We start from the raw sequence: 15,793 nt of genomic DNA, 5'->3' as shown, positions 1-15,793 counted from the left end.
ATACAGAAACTGGGCAAGTTTAAGACATACAGACCCTTCTTCAACTTTCTTCCATTTGTTTTGCTCAGGCAACTAAAACAAGATACATCTCTGTACAGATCTTACTTTTCCAGTATTCTTAGACTATCTTGGGTAAACAAGACTTAAGTAAAAATGAAGGTAGCAGGAGACATGACCATACACATAATTAAGTTGAAGTTAGGCAACGTAAATTTCTGGTGGTTTCCCTTGACTGCTATACAAGCAATTTCAAGTAAGATGAACTTTTAGACCAACTTAATTTAAATTTTCACTGCCTTACATTTTACCTCTAAGTTTGACACTGAACCAAATCTAAATTCACTATTGCCTTTTTATTTCATACGGCAGAAATATCCTGATCCCAAATAACAATCAAGGCCACCTACATTTAAGCATGGACAATAATTACAAAGACCTACTTCAACACAGGAAGGCCACAGTATAGAAATATGGGTCCATATATAAGCATGTCTGAATATGTCTTGTACATCTTTTTAATTCTGATAAGTAATGAAATACACACGGTTGAATCCATCTTGTGTTCTCCCATTGCTGTTTAGTGACAGAGAATGAAACTTTACAAGATAAATGGGATTTTAAGGGGTGTCAATCTCCCCAGCCAAGTCTGCAGGGTCAAGGGAGAAAAAGGAGAGACAGTTACAGGAGGAGAAAATGGACAGGCAGATTAAGCTAATTTTAGTTGAGTGTGTTGCATGGTTGATAAATCAAAAAGGGATGACAGATAAGAAAGAACTGTGAAAAAAATCTGAAGACAAGGGCAAGTTGTTTAACTTGATATTGCTGAACGGCATCCAGCAGAAGGAATCATCTTTGATGAAGATGATTCACGGAAAGGATGATTTTAGCAGCTGTGTTTTATGTGACACCAAAGCTACATTACTTGTAAACTAAACGGTCCCAGGGCCCCATTCTATCCGTGAGGTCAAATAGCACAACCTGGCCATGCTCGCACTACTGAGCTCTTGTGTTCCAGAACAGGGGGGCTGCATCTGCACTGCCTTTTGGACTGATCCCTGGTGTGGGACGAGAACTGGCTGGGAGAGTGGCAGTTCCCCTGGACCAGAAGTGTGCCAAGGATCTGCAAATAGTTTGATAATACAGAAGGTCAAGTGTCAGAGCTCAGTAACATTTGCTTCACTGATGTCCTGGGATAGACATAGCCTAAGCGTGCAGTGTAGGTGCTTTAAGAGTACAGAGACGTGAGTGTTCAATAACCAAGACCTAACATTTTGCAGAAACAGTGAATCTTCTGGAAGGACTGCTTTGATCATGCCCATTTACCTCTTAGTGTTTTCGTGCCTTCTTGCGCTTCTTATTCAAACTTCTTTTCAGCTTTCCTTCATCGCACTTGCAGCCTAGTAATCTCATGCAGTATTTATCCTAAAATGCAGTTTACCACTTGATTTAGTCTGCATTCCCAAGTTTTCTTAGTTACCTGGAACAAAACCAGTGCTTCACTGAGGGGAGCTATAGAGTGACCATTGCTTATCATGCATTGTCACTCCACTCTCTCATAAAGAATTTATACATAGGGAACATACTTTTTGAAAATTTAAATTGCATTTCTGCCTTTCAAGTAAACCTCGTGTTAAAATAGGGCCTACTTCAACAAGCTGTTTTGTTCAGTAGTGGTTAATTGCAAATGATCAAAACGTTGACTTTTGGAAAGGTCACCCTGGAAAATGTTTGTTGTTATTTTCCTGCATCACTTTAGGCTCCATACATTATAGCTCATATCAGTGTCCTGGCATGCTGACAAGCAGGGTTACTCTTACTTTAGGACTCCATTAAATTTATAATCAGTGCTCTGGATTCACTGTCTGCCACACACAAATTTACTGAAAAGTTTGAGCTTTGTGTCCCCTTCCTTTGAGCATGACAGTATTTCTGTATTTAGAAGACTGTTGTTCTGCCGAAAGGCAGTATTTCTCCTGTGGCTTTTTGTAAATAGTTTTGTTTATAAAATGCACCTTTATGTTTCTTTCTAGGTAGGGATGAGATCCCGAAACCAAGGTGGAGAAAGCTCGTCTAACGGGCACTTCTCCAATTCCAAGCCTGTCATCAGCCATGCAGAGAACGAAAAACTCCAGGATGATGCCAAGAAAAAGAACAAACCTCATCGGAAGGAAGATGAGGTCATGGTTTCAGCAACTGTCAAACGGCACTCAAGATCACCTGGGCCTAGTGAACGAAAGAACAAGAAGTCCATAGAGCTCTCTAAAGAGGACTTGATCAAACTCCTCAGTATCATGGAAGGAGAACTGCAGGTAAGCTAAACAACTTTTTAAACTGTATTTTCTATTTATCCATATATTTTTAGGCTGTCCAAGAATCATGGGGCTCAAGAGACAGTGACATGCAAATGTAAGGCAAAGGACCATAAGGAGAGAGCAGTGCTAGCTGGTTTCTATCAGGATAGTCACAGTTTTAAGTTCTGCTTTATTTACCATGTCTATCTGCAGCTGCCAAAGCAAGTGAAATTACAAACACCTGTCAGAAATGATGAAGAAAGGGGAGTCTGGTGGTTTTGAATGCTTGAAAAGAGGCACAAAACAACCACAGGAGAATCAGTTCAGAAAAAGACAAGCAAATACAGTGAGTGCAATTACAGTCTTAAATACAAATACTCAAGGGAGAAATCCACAAGTCTCTAATATTGGAAAAGGACTTAAGATGGCCCAGGACCTTGTGCATACTCACGAGTGTTGCTCAGGTCTCAGCCAAAGCTCTGCCTGTCCCACCTGACCTCCAGCACTCTCTGCACATCCCCTTCCTTGCAAAGGCCCATTGGTTTTCTTTCCTGGAGCAGTGCTCACTTGGAAGTTTTCTCAGTTGTCCTGATTTGCATGTTTACTCAGCCCAGTAATAAGTCTGCTACGTGAGACAGCTTGGGTTTGTGTTTAACTCACATCCCCCTAATTTCCATCCAGTTTCAAGGGTTCTCTTTAACAATGATAAATCACTGAACTCTCAGGAGTCTCAGCCATTAGGGAAAATGCAATTTCAAAATGAAAACCTGAAACACAGTATTTGAAAAGTCAGCGTGAAGAATTCTGACTTTTTACAACTTATCCCCCTCTGCATTAGGACTGCTTGCCAAATTTATACATTCTTTTGTTTCCACTCTAATGTTATTTTTCAGTGCATCTGTGGACAAGCAGAAAAAACTTGCCCAACCTGTGTGAAAACATGCTATGTTGTGATGCCTTAATTCCACCTAACCATCATTATTTAGCATTTCATATAAGGCTTTACTTTTTCCATGAAACCTGCATTCAAAAAGTTGTTACTTCAATTTTGGATTTTTTATCATTTTATCTGATTAAGGGAAGCAATTGTTTTAGAAGTGATCCATTAATTTCTTTGGCATATGAGTCATCTGAGTTATACCATTACTGCAACTTTGTGATTTCATCTCACTTCAGGTTGTCAGAAAGGACTTTCAAGTTTCGGGAAATATGCATTTAAAGTAAATAGTTGTGTCACAAAGACCAAGAACAGTCATTTGGCAGTGAAAAACTGGGGAAAAAAGCAAAAAAATCTGTTGAATGCAATTTTGCTGTGAAAAAAAATTGTATCGTTATAGAACAGTAGTCATAGCCATAGTACTTCATTTTACTTTATATAAAAACTTGTATATGTTAATTCCTAAAATATGGAGCTAGCATGCAACTCTGGGGGTGAATAGAGCCAAACCTGATTAAAAAGATATTGTTCTCATGTAGTTCAGAAAGATTTACCCTGAAGTAAGTACTCAGCAGTGTGCCCAGGTGGCCAAGAAGGCCAACAGCATCCTGGCCTGTATAAGAAGCAGTGTGGCCAGCAGGTCTAGGGAAGTGATTGTCCCCCTGTACTCGGCTCTGGTGAGGCCACACCTTGAGTACTGTGTTCAGTTTTGGGCCCCTCACTACAAGAAGGACATGGAGGTTCTCAAGAGAGTCCAGAGAAGGGCGACGAAGCTGGTGAGGGGTCTGGAGAACAAGTCTTACGAGGAGCGGCTGAGGGAGCTGGGCTTGTTCAGCCTGGAGAAGAGGAGGCTCAGGGGAGACCTCATCGCTCTCTATAGGTACGTTAAAGGAGGCTGTAGTGAGGTGGGGGTTGGTCTATTCTCCCACGTGCCTGGTGACAGGACGAGGGGGAATGGGCTAAAGTTGTGCCAGGGGAAGTTTAGGTTGGATATTAGGAAAAACTTCTTTACCGAAAGGGTTGTTAGGCATTGGAATGGGCTGCCCAGGAAAGTGGTTGAGTCACCATCCCTGGAGGTCTTTAAAAGACATTTAGATGTTGAGTTTAGTGATATGGTTTAGTGAAGGACTTGTTAGTGTTAGGTCAGAGGTTGGACTAGGTGATCTTGGAGGTTTCTTCCAACCTAGACGATTCTGTGATTCTGTGAAGTCACCTTTGTGGTCTTTAAAGGGGATGTGAAGAAAGTCACTAATACTTCCTGGGTGACAATAAATGTGGTCTTTATTCTTATCTCTGAGTAACTCTCTTGTTCAAGAAAGGTTTCACATGGAGCTGTGGCTCTTCGCCCTTGTCCTCCACTTCATAGCCAAGTTATACAACCTTTGAAGGGCTGCCCACATTCTCATTATCCCTGTGAGGAAGATGGAGATAACTGCCATCTGCTGTTAATATGGGCTGAAAATCCTCACCAAGGTTATACACGCATTGTCCCACACAATACTTTTAGGGATATTCCTACATAGAAGCCCCACAGAGATGTTAGGCTGCGCTAAGGCATCCCAGCGTCACAGGAGGCTTCTGAGGACAAACACGCTGACAGCTGTAAAGTACATCTCCTCTTCTGCTCCCTACAGACAGGAACAAGAATCATTTATGTTTTTAAGCCATAGGAGATTTTAATTTCATTTCAAAACCCCCTGTTTGAGGCAGTTATTTACCTGGTACCTGTGTTGAACCGTTACTGAAGTGGGCAAGCTGCAGCTCTTTGGCCTGAGATGAGAGCCCGGCTTTGACACTGCAAACGAGGATGAGCCAAGGCAGACTCCAGCCAAGTAAATACTCTGGTATTACCTCCTGGCTGTCACAGTGACCTAATACACTGAGTCATTTTGTGGCTTTTCATTTACAGATCCGTACAGACATCACTGGTGGCTGCCTGGCATTTTGTTGGACTGGCAAATCAGACTGTGGGTTTATTTTGAAGCCACTTCAATATTGGCAAAGCAAACGGTGTACAGGCACATGTAAGGAGGTTTTTGTTTTGAGAATAACAGTGGGCCATACCTATAGGGTCATCCAATAATTTCTGAAGAAAAAAGTGCAGTAAAATACGCTGTTTACTCAGCAGCCATCAGCAGAAGAGGCCTCACATCTGCGCTACTGAACAGTGTGCAGGGTGATACTGCCTTGCACACTCCAAACAGTGAGCTCAGCTGGGGATGCCATGGTCATGGCAACCATGGGCTTCAGCAGATTAAATTAAAATCTCTACATATGCTTCGTGTGCTTAGTTCACTATTATCATCTGACATCATAGCAAACACTGTCACAAGCCATGTTGCTCCAAGTATCAGTTCTGAGTCCTTACTTTGGGACCTGATCTCCCAGCTGTAATTTTGAAAGGTGAAAGTGCCGGTAAACTGTGAAGACATGTCCCAGCAGTGATGTTTATGTTTTTTTTTTTTTTTTTTTTTTTTTTTAACTCTTTATTATAATGACCTCAGGTAGCTTGCCTTTGTTTTAGCTTCCAGTGCCAAGTTGGACTTGGCTTTGCCTGTCGTCAAATTTCTTGGCTGGGCCCTGTGCTCTTACTGCAAGTAGAGAAGAGAAGGTTTTCATCAACTGCTGAGGTCACTGGGGCTTAGGCCTTATTTTGTAAGAAAACAAAAGGGGAGAAAAAGTATACAGAAGCTGCAGTGATGAAAATGTGTCCCAATATACATGGCAGGAGAGCTCTTAAGTACAGCCTCTCTGGAGGAGAGCAAGAAGCAAATGAACTGATGACAGGAATTGATTTGAAAGGCCTTGTAGCTCAGTAGAGGGTCTTTTTTCTTGAGGGATCCCACTGCTTGTATAATAAACCAGTGATTACATGGTCTCTAAACACGTATTGGATACACAGAGGTAAAAGACCCATGAAGGTGTTTTCTTCATATATATGGGAAAAAAAAAAATCTGATGCCATTGGAATAAATTGGACCATGAACCACGGTGTTAATTTGTCTGATTGCTGCAGTGGTTTCAGTCAAACCAACGTGTAATTATTACTAATTGCAAAGCAGCACAGGCAGCATGAATCTCTACAATGACTACATAATCCTATCTGTGGTTCACAGATTCTTGTCCAACAGCCCATGTATTTGTCCTGTATGCTTTCTGAGCAGTGACTATTTTTCTCCAGCAATATCAGCACTGATTTTCAACATTTCCTGATTAGGGGTCTGAGAGGAAATGAGGGGCAGTATTCATACATTTTTACCATGCACTCTTTTATTGCATGTTCAGGGAAAAAGAATTAAAAGTTTGGTTACAAACTACAAATTATTGAATTTTTCAAGAAAAATCATTCCTTTGTTAGGTTCTATGCCTGTTGCCAGACAGATGAAACTTTAAGTTTGGGAGTCAGTTTTCTATATTTCACACCAATTAAACCAGGACCAACTTTTCCACTCAAGGCCTTTGTTATAGTCTGTGCTTTACAGCATTTCTGCAGTGCAGAAATGGCCTCAGCCCCTGCAGCTCAGCCAGCCGTTCTGGTGCCTCACCCAGTGAGGTCCCTTGCACTCTTTAGGACAGATGGACAGGTTTCTAGCTTTTATTTGACAGAGCCAGGTAGAGATTGCCTTCAGGCTGCTTCCAGACATTCTCCTTGACCTGGGCATTTCAGGGGAGGGTTTGCAGAGGTGGTTGAGGGCTCTGTTGTGTTTTCTCTGGGAAATACTTAGGTACAAGCGGCTGTACATCCTGCTGCGAGGGAAATCCTCTCTCATAACAAACTCAAATAGCTGGTTCCCACATGGGTAATATAGTAGCTAGAGCATGTTAACATTTTAAAAGACATTTTAGCACTTTACAACCTGCCTTTCTATCAGAAGACTAAGCTTTGTAAATGTAAAGGGTGAAAGGAAAATTATTTCCTGTTTCCATTTTCTGCTTTCTTCCCTTTTTATATATGTACATATTTTATTAAAACATTTTATTCTATGATAACTCTGTTCTGTTCTGTTTCCTAAGAGAGGCTTCCCCTCCTTCTTTTGCTTTCTTTCCCTTCTTTATTTCTCCAGTTATGACCTTTTTCCTTATTCTACCTTTTTGTCACTTCCTAACTCAGGTTTTCTTCATCCTCATACTGTGGATGCATTCACTGACCCATTTTCCTGAGAATCTTTGATGAAAAATTGTAGATCTGCTGAAAATCAGTTCCCTCCCACTAATTCTTTAGACAACCACTTCATTTGACCTTTGTCATGAGTTTATCAGGATGTGTTATAAGACTAGGTAGGTTATTTACCTTGATTACTTCTATTGGAAAATAGTACCAGAACTGAAAAGCTTTGATGTTTAGCAATTTTTTCGTTTAATTTCCAGTCCAATTGTAATTATGTCCAGTGACATCCTTATGAAACTGTGCTATACACCAATCATGTTTTAAATAGCTTACCTCTCTCTCTACTGTTTAATGCCTGACGTGTTTGTAGATGGCAGTCACACACCTTTTGAATCTTCACTGTGCTAGCCTTGCCACCTTTGTTTACTCTCCTCTAGCAGAAGAGGCTTCCTACTGTTTCAGTCGCCCCTTGATCAGTGCCAGTTGCACTCTAGCTTCATCTTTCCTAAATGTCTGCAGCTAGAACTGCACAGTGTCCCAAACATTGGTTTTCATATTTCATTTTCTATGCTGAAATGGCTTTACTTGGCCCTTCCATCCCTTGATAATATGATTGATATATGAAATGGTTTGACTCTGTTGCTGTAGTTACATTATTTTCTGTCTGTGCCTTCTTCCTCTTGCTGCAATGTGTAAACTTTCATGCAATGCCTTAAACTGCTTTTGTTTGTTGAACTGCTTTGTCAAGGAAACCTGAGTTTCCTAAGAAATTGAAACACTGTTGTGACAGACATCTCGATATTACTTAGTTAAAAACACCATACAAACTCCTTTTTTCTTCAGAGACTTTCTTGATACTCTTGAATAAATACAACTGAATACTGAGTTCCCCAAAAGCTCAAGCTCTGGATATACTCTAGTTAGGTGGGTGGAAATCAGAAGTGTTTCTTTTGGGAAATATTAAAGTTGCAAGAGAAATCTGGGAAAACACGCAACACCGATCCAGAGGGAAGAGGACAAAGCACAGTGAAGAGGAAAGAGCTTCTAAATGGTCACTAGCCATATCTCCTAGTTTGAGAAGCTGTAGTTACCTGTAGAGAAGCTTGAGTAAGTAAAGGATAGGTAAAGCTACAGAAAAGTGTGTGTTGAGTAGCTTTGCATAAGTGTTTGTAACTGTGAAATCTTGTTAATTGGATTGAAAGAGTTTAGTATTTTCTGAACATATCACACAGACAAAATTCAAATTCCCCTACAGAAGAACATTGGTATAGACAGAGCTACAGGGAAAAAGTGAGGATGGGGTTAATCTGAGGAGAGAGAGGTGACTTAAGGATAATAGAGTGAGAGTAGAGTTTGAGCAACAGAAGAAAAAGAGTGTAAGGAAAGGGGGATGCAATAGTGATAAATGGATCTGAGCTAGAGATGTGGAAAGGGGATGTAGAAATGACAAGATGGTCAGGAGACAGATGGTATCCACATTACATCCTAAAAATGCCTGGCATATGAATATCACTACAAAGAGTTACAATTCTCTCCTGTCTGACTGACTCCTTGTTTGTTTGCGTTTTCTTGGTGGAGCAGGCTATTGGAGGACAAAATCTAGGGTAGATTTCAGACCACAAATGCTCTCTTCTTTTTTTTTTTTTTCATTGAATAATTTATAGCCAGAGATGAATTTTGCCTAGAATAACGTGTTTTTCTGCAATTTACAATCATCGCTGTGCAAAACTCAGGAAATACAGGGTTTGTCTAGCAAGTCACAGAAATTATGAATTTTAAAATAGAATCCTGCTGGTTTATGAGAGAAAAAGAAAAAAGATAAGACAATATACTGAAATATAGTTAAGTTGTGCTATTCGGGCAATTTACTACTCCCTTTGAAATCAAGGGCAGAGGTACTATCAATTATAGTAATGAAAAAATCACTGAATGGTTAGGGTTGGAAGGGACCTTAAAGATCATCTAATTCCAACCCCCTTGCCAGGGGCAGGGACACCTCCCACTGGATCAGGTTGCTCAAAGCTCCATCCAGACTGGCCTTGAGCACCTCCAGGGATGGGGCATCCACAGCTTCTCTGGGCAGCCTGTGCCAGGGCCTCACCACCCTCTGAGTAAAGAGTTTCTTCCTTATGTCTAATCTAAATCTACCATTTTTTAATTTAAAACCATTACTTTTTGTGATGGTTTTGTGATGGACACTTTTGTGATGGATACCATCATCTCTTTGGTAATAAAACTGCTTTAGAATTACATGTTTTTCAAAGTCATTATCCTTAATAAAATGTCAGTGTCACTGGACAGCTGTAGGCTGAAAACCACTTAACCACTTCCACAGAGAAGTTTTAACATCCTTCTCTGCTAATGCCTGAGCTGCACTCACCAGAGCTAGATCTATCATGTTGTTTAGACTTGGAGGGTCAGCTGGAGAGGAAGGAATACTGAAATAACTGTCTCTGATCCATTGAACATCTTGTCTAGAGGGGAGGGAAGAGGATGAGCAGCTTTTTTTTTTTTTTTTAATTAATGTACTTCTGTACAAAATGTAACAGAAAGTACTGCCCCAGATCAACTTTAAGTTTTGGTTTGGGATCAGTGTCCTTAACCGATCCTCCTTTGCAATCTTCTTCAAATCATTTTAGTCACCTGATATCACTTGACTAGGTTTTTTTTTGTTGTTTTGATTTTTCATTTACTTAATAGCAATTGTACACTCAGCGCAACAATAATGAGAACATCTATGTCATTTCTCATTTTCCTGGGAAAAGGCTCACTCTGTGGGAAAGAACATGGCCAACCCATTTGTGATAGATGCTAGATGCATGGGCTTTCTGGCTTTAAAATATCTGGGATTCTCGGGAGATCTTGCAGTGAGCATATCTCTTATGTGTCATACTGCTGTCCGGTCCTCTGAGTCACCAGTTGTTAATGTAACATTTCAGTTGTAGCTAAGTCTGTTTTTATTAACTTTGCTGTCCCTGTTGTGTATTTATTAAGTTTGTGTCTCCTTTCTCCAGCTGACAATCAGATAAGCTCTTGAGAGCAAAAATGATTATTTTCCATCCAAAATGAGTTTTAATAAAAGCAAATATAAGCCTTTATATAACAACTGTGAGAACATGGCTATCTGAGAAAGTGTCTTGTTTCTAGGGTTAAAGGCTCCACCTATTGGTTGACTAAAATGAGAGAAATGCAATATTTCAATATAGAAAACGGCTGGTCCTACTGAACATCCTGTGTCTTGCCACATCTTTGCGAAACTGCTGGCTTCAGTGTAGGATTTTGCATGAGGGCCAAAGCAAAACGAGCTCAGTGACATATTTCTGAGAGCTGTGCACACACGGCACTCAAACTGATGCAGGGCTGAGAGATTATTAAAGGAAGTCCTTTTCTAAGACAGGAATGGTTTACATTTTTGCAAATGAAGAGTTTCTTACCCTGGAAACGACTGTTTTTCTTTGGAAAAAATAAAAAATAAAAACAACATAAATTCATCCAAGCCAGCAAAATTAGTGGAACTGACTCACCCAAGTACAGTTAGAAGGTAACTTCCAGGCATTTGTGGCCTTTACGTTTAGACAAGATGGGAGCAGAAATGTTGATGGAGTCAGCTTTATAATGAAAGCCCATTTCCCCAGATTGTCCCAGGCAGTTTCAGCAGTTCAGGAAAAATGGCAGTTTGAAAGCTCTGGTATTGTTCCTGGGAATGCAATGGGGAGATGGAGAAGGGAGAGGACATCTGAGTGAAGCCTGGGGAAGACAAGAGGAAGGACGGATGTTGAGCACAATCAGGGGGATTCTGGAGAAAGCAGGAGGCTGTGAGGACATCGTGGGCATGGGCAAGAGTCCTCATTCTGCACCTTTCATTGTCTGCCCTCGCTAAGTCACTTGTCTCTAAGAGCTCACTCCACTTCCCTTGTCTCCTCTGACAATTCCCCTGCTCAAGTAATTGGCTTTGCTGGTAAGTGCTCGCTGTAATGCAGCCCTACTATTCTTGCCCATTCATCAGTCATCAGTAACTTGAATGCATATCCGTGGAGCACAGAGCACTGAAAAACAGCTTGTTGAGGCCAACAAAATGCTTGGACAAGAGAAAGTTGTGTATACAGTTTATTACACATGTATACATGCTTGCTGCTGTTGGTATCCTGCTCTGAGTTAGGCTCCAGCCTCTGCAGAGGAGGCAGAAGGATTTCCTCTGAACTTCATCATCCTGACAGCTACAGCCCCAGTGGCACCAGCTTGTCTCTCACTCTGACCTGCTCCACGCACGCTCATTCCTGCCAGAAGCCAGCTAGATGACTGCAGAAAGAAATACCTATTTGGGTTTGTTCCTCTTGGAGGAACACCAAGAGGTACTTACACTAGCATCTTCTAGTACCTACCTGATGTTCAGGTCAAAGCATCTAATTTCAAGTGCTTCAGATCCTTATAGAGTCAACAAAGCAATTCCAAAAAGCACTTTGGAGAACCTGAGTTGCATGTCTAACGAAGAAGCTTTTTAGTTTCCCATGGACTTCAACAAATTGGACGGTAACGTAGAAATACATAAACATGGAAGAAATAGAGGAATACAGTGAAATGAAGAGAAGAGCAATGATATTGATGTCACAGTGCTGTATTTTTTGTAGCATTCATAACCTTAGAACCTGGGGATCTTGTATGTATTTATGAATTAAGCCTCATGGCATTTCTGGGAAGTATTATTTCCTTTACAGGACGGAAACTGGAGCATTGTGAAGGTTAAACTAAATGTGGTAAGCACTGGAAAGAGGTCAATGGACAGAATGTGGATCTCTTGAGTTATGGTCCAGACTTGTTACCATAAGATTAAAGGGAAGATTATAACACAAGAAAGAGGAATAGAAATGCTTTTCCCGTTATTACCCTTTCATAAGTCATCTTTTTTTTTTTTTTTTTTTCCCCCCCCTCTTAAATATGTGCTAACTGATCATAAAATAATTTGTGGTTACAAAGGGAAGGTCTCAAAGGAAGGCACCTTACTACACGAGTCCAGCAATACAACAACACCTTAATGTGTGTGAAACATGTTGCAATTTTACTGATTTCCTCTACTGCTAAAGTGCCTCATGATCTGCCATTCACCTGGGATGTGGAAAGCTGCAGATCATTTCCTTAGCATGAAAAAGGCAGAACAGGCCCTTAGCCATTGGAGCTTTCCATGTCTGATTTGACGTACCACAACCAGGGGGTCTCCTCTGCCTTTGCAAGTGTCGTGGTGACTCTGCCAGCTGCTCAGAGATCTTAAGCTGCTTTGTTAATTACCTCATTTATTAAGTTGCACACCACAACACAGCAGCCACATACCAGCCCTGAACTGTGAAAGCAGTCGTCGCTGTGCTGGCGTTAACTATTCTCCCTGCTCAAGTGTCCAAAAAGGTGCTTTAACAGATGTTCCTCCTTCTCCCTGCTGGCTGCTTGCATCAATGCGGGGCCTCCGCTTGCTGCCGGGCTTCAGGTCATGTGCAAAATGTTATTATACGCTTAAAGTTGGCTGAGACATATGGTCTGAATGGCTGGATATGGTAAACCCTAACCAGCGGGGTTAGACCTGGCGGTGCATTCCTGAATCATGTAAAGCACATCCCAACATGCAGATTTGTGCGCATAATTGAAGGTGACCTCCTGTGTCTGTCTCTCTGTGCCGACTAAATCATGACACTGTAATTCTTCATGCTGTAGTAACTGCCCTGCGATTTGATAATATCGACCAAAACGCTCGTTCAGTGTGAAAAAGCAGGATAACCCAGACCCTAATAATTCTGAAAACATCAAGCAGTGTGGAGTTAATACTTCTCGGGGCCTTACCATGGGAATTTTCTGGCTGTGGCCCAGACTACAGATAATTAATTATGTCAGTGAAAGGCTCTGGTGGCCTGTTTTCTTCAGAAAAAAAGTGACATCATCCATGGAGCTCTCTGGCAATAAAGCAGAACAAAGCTGTGTGGGCAGGAAATAACAGACAGATGTCTTCTAGTGCTCATTTGATCTGTTTCGAAGCTTGCTGTAAGAAGTAATATACTGTTCAGTGCTGCTTCTCCCCAGCTCTCCAATCTTTAGTGCGGATGTTTTTAAACATAAGAGGCCAAATTAATTCTTCTGGAGCCACTTCAGAGGATTTATGAGCTGGTCTATCACGTGCTTCTCCTTCAGTATTGATTTTAGGAGGACTTTCTGTGTTATCACTGTAAGATAACTCACAGCAGGATGAGATACACCGTGTAGTTCCAAGGGCTTTGTACAGGGCCAGAAAGTTCTGTGCAGTGCGAACAAGACAGGGACAACCCTGTTTTATATCACCAGTGTCACAAGACACCGCTTGCATTTCCTGGTATATTACACTAAACTTTTGTACAAAAAGCACTGGAGGTCACTTCTCAGCACTGAACTCATCTCTTCCAGTGCAAATCACTTACAAAGACCTGAATCCAAAAAAAGAAATCAGTGCAAGTGAACTCTCCAGTTTCAAGTATCAGGGAATTTAGCTAAGATTACAGGAAAGAAAAAACCTTGCATTGTCTTCCTTGCAAGAAAAACGATGCATACATGTCATTAGCTACCACTTCCAATGGCTAGAACCATTAGGTGAGTGATATAAACATGGCTACTTCAGACATCCAGTATAGGAGACAAAAATATTTCTTGAGTTTCTAGCAAAAATGAGCATTTTATGATGCAATATACAGTAAAGCATCTAACTTCCTAACTTTAAAGCAATAAATGCATCTGTACCTGAAAATACGTTTCCACCCAGACCTCGCAGCAGTTTGTAAGGATAGCTTGGGGAAGCAAACCTGTAGCAAAAGTGTTGTTCTAGTAGGCAGGGTAAGTTTTATTCATTTCTCTATTTGTGCTCATAGCATCACAATACAAAATGGATAAAGTTTGGTTTCTTTTTAATTGCTTGAATTTCCTTCCAAGGTAAGAAAAGAGGGGAAGTTACTGAGTATAAACATGCAGATTAGTGTTAGGAAAGTTTTACAGATAGAGTTTTTCAACTGCTGTTGCCCAAAGATGCTGTCTTCATTCAATTAAACTAAACAAACATGATGTAGGTCTCTAATGGGAATTTTCAGAAACAAAACTATTCCTGCTGGCTGTGACACAACATGAGTGTGTCCTGGATAGTGCAGAAAGCAGTGTGAGAGCATCCTCCCAATTTCCTTTAGAGGCATGCCTTGGTCGTGATGTTTCTTAGCTCTAGGTGAAAAGTTTGTGAAGTCTACTGGAATTTAGGAAGTCAGCCACTGGGAAGATCACAACGTTGCACAGAGAACCTGTGACCTTATCTAGTTTCTGATGCAGTGCGGGGCAGCTGTTGCACTATTAATAACCTGAACTGTGTGAAACACAAGTAACAACACCACAAGTAACAAGTTAAGGTTCCTGTCTGTGGTTTTATAGTTATTTCTTGCCATTAATCACTAGCAAGAAAAACATGACTTCATAAACATTAAACCTCTGTTACTTGGTGCTTTCACTCGTGCAGGCATAACAGGCAGTCATGATAACTGGAAAAGAAATACTCAAAAGATGGAAATATCAGAACTTCAAAATATTGTATTACTGTATTCCCTGTTAGCTCTGCTCCTGGTCCTGAATTTTCAGAACTACTTTCAATAAATTGAGAGGAATCTCATCATGTTATTGAAGTGTTTAGGTCACTCTGAAGTCATTAGATGTATTTTAGATTGAACACTGAACTGTAAGGGACATGGTTACAGATTTAGAGAGCAGTAACACTGTGAATTTTCAGGAAGACAATTTATGAACAAACAAAATTCATGAGAACAGTTTAGGAAACGGCCTGGCAAAGGATCTCAAGTTGGATTTTCCTCTCATCTGACAGTGATTACTTTGAATCCATTTGGCCCATCTTGAATGCAACTGAATTTTTTTCCCAATTTACTAGATGCCTTATATGAAACGAGTTTGACCAGCCCAGTCCCATTTCCCAGGTGACAAATGGGCTATTGCAAAAATTCCCCGTTTAGTGGGTGCTAAGTTTTGTTCACAGTCTCACAGGAGAGGCCAAAGACTGTGGGAATGGGGAGAGAGGGCTGTGGTAAATTGGCAGGGCAGGGCAGGAGGAGGAAGCACGTCCGAATGCTGGGCTTGTGTAACAGTCTTTCCATTGACCAAGAATTTGGTTGCTAGGCTGCCAGTCCCCTTTTACAAGCAGCAGAGTCATGCTATTGTTTCCTAAATGGTTTCAATTTTATGCAGGGACCTCTTTACATCCCTTCTATATCATTTAAATATTTTACTAGGCACGTATTAAAGTGAGGTTTGGAACTCAGACCCCTGCTCTGCTCAAGCCTGTAAGCAGAAGAAAGCCCTTCTCTTTTATTCTGCCAAAAAGTGAGTATTTCAGGGTAACCGTGTGAAAAGTGGCCTCTCGTCGGCCTTCCAGCTGGGCTGCCAGTGTGCAGGCCTGAG

General features: G+C 41.0%; 1 protein-coding gene across 5 annotated transcripts in view; it reads left to right on the top strand.

Annotated features, from left to right (window-relative positions):
• Positions 1 to 15,793, top strand: part of FILIP1 (filamin A interacting protein 1) — a 134,996-nt gene that overhangs the window by 72,003 nt on the left and 47,200 nt on the right. For all 5 annotated transcript variants that reach the window (XM_083829931.1, XM_083829929.1, XM_083829932.1 and 2 more), the window contains one exon: positions 2,031 to 2,309. In XM_083829931.1, the coding sequence (XP_083686057.1) occupies positions 2,031 to 2,309 (279 nt within the window). The remainder of the gene's footprint in view (positions 1 to 2,030; positions 2,310 to 15,793) is intronic.

The sequence above is a fragment of the Anser anser genome, assembly GCF_964211835.1.
Source record: "Anser anser genome assembly, chromosome: 3".
Classification (NCBI taxonomy): Eukaryota; Metazoa; Chordata; class Aves; order Anseriformes; family Anatidae; genus Anser; species Anser anser.
Note: the sequence above shows the minus strand (reverse complement) of the source record. Positions and strands in the feature narration are given on the sequence as shown.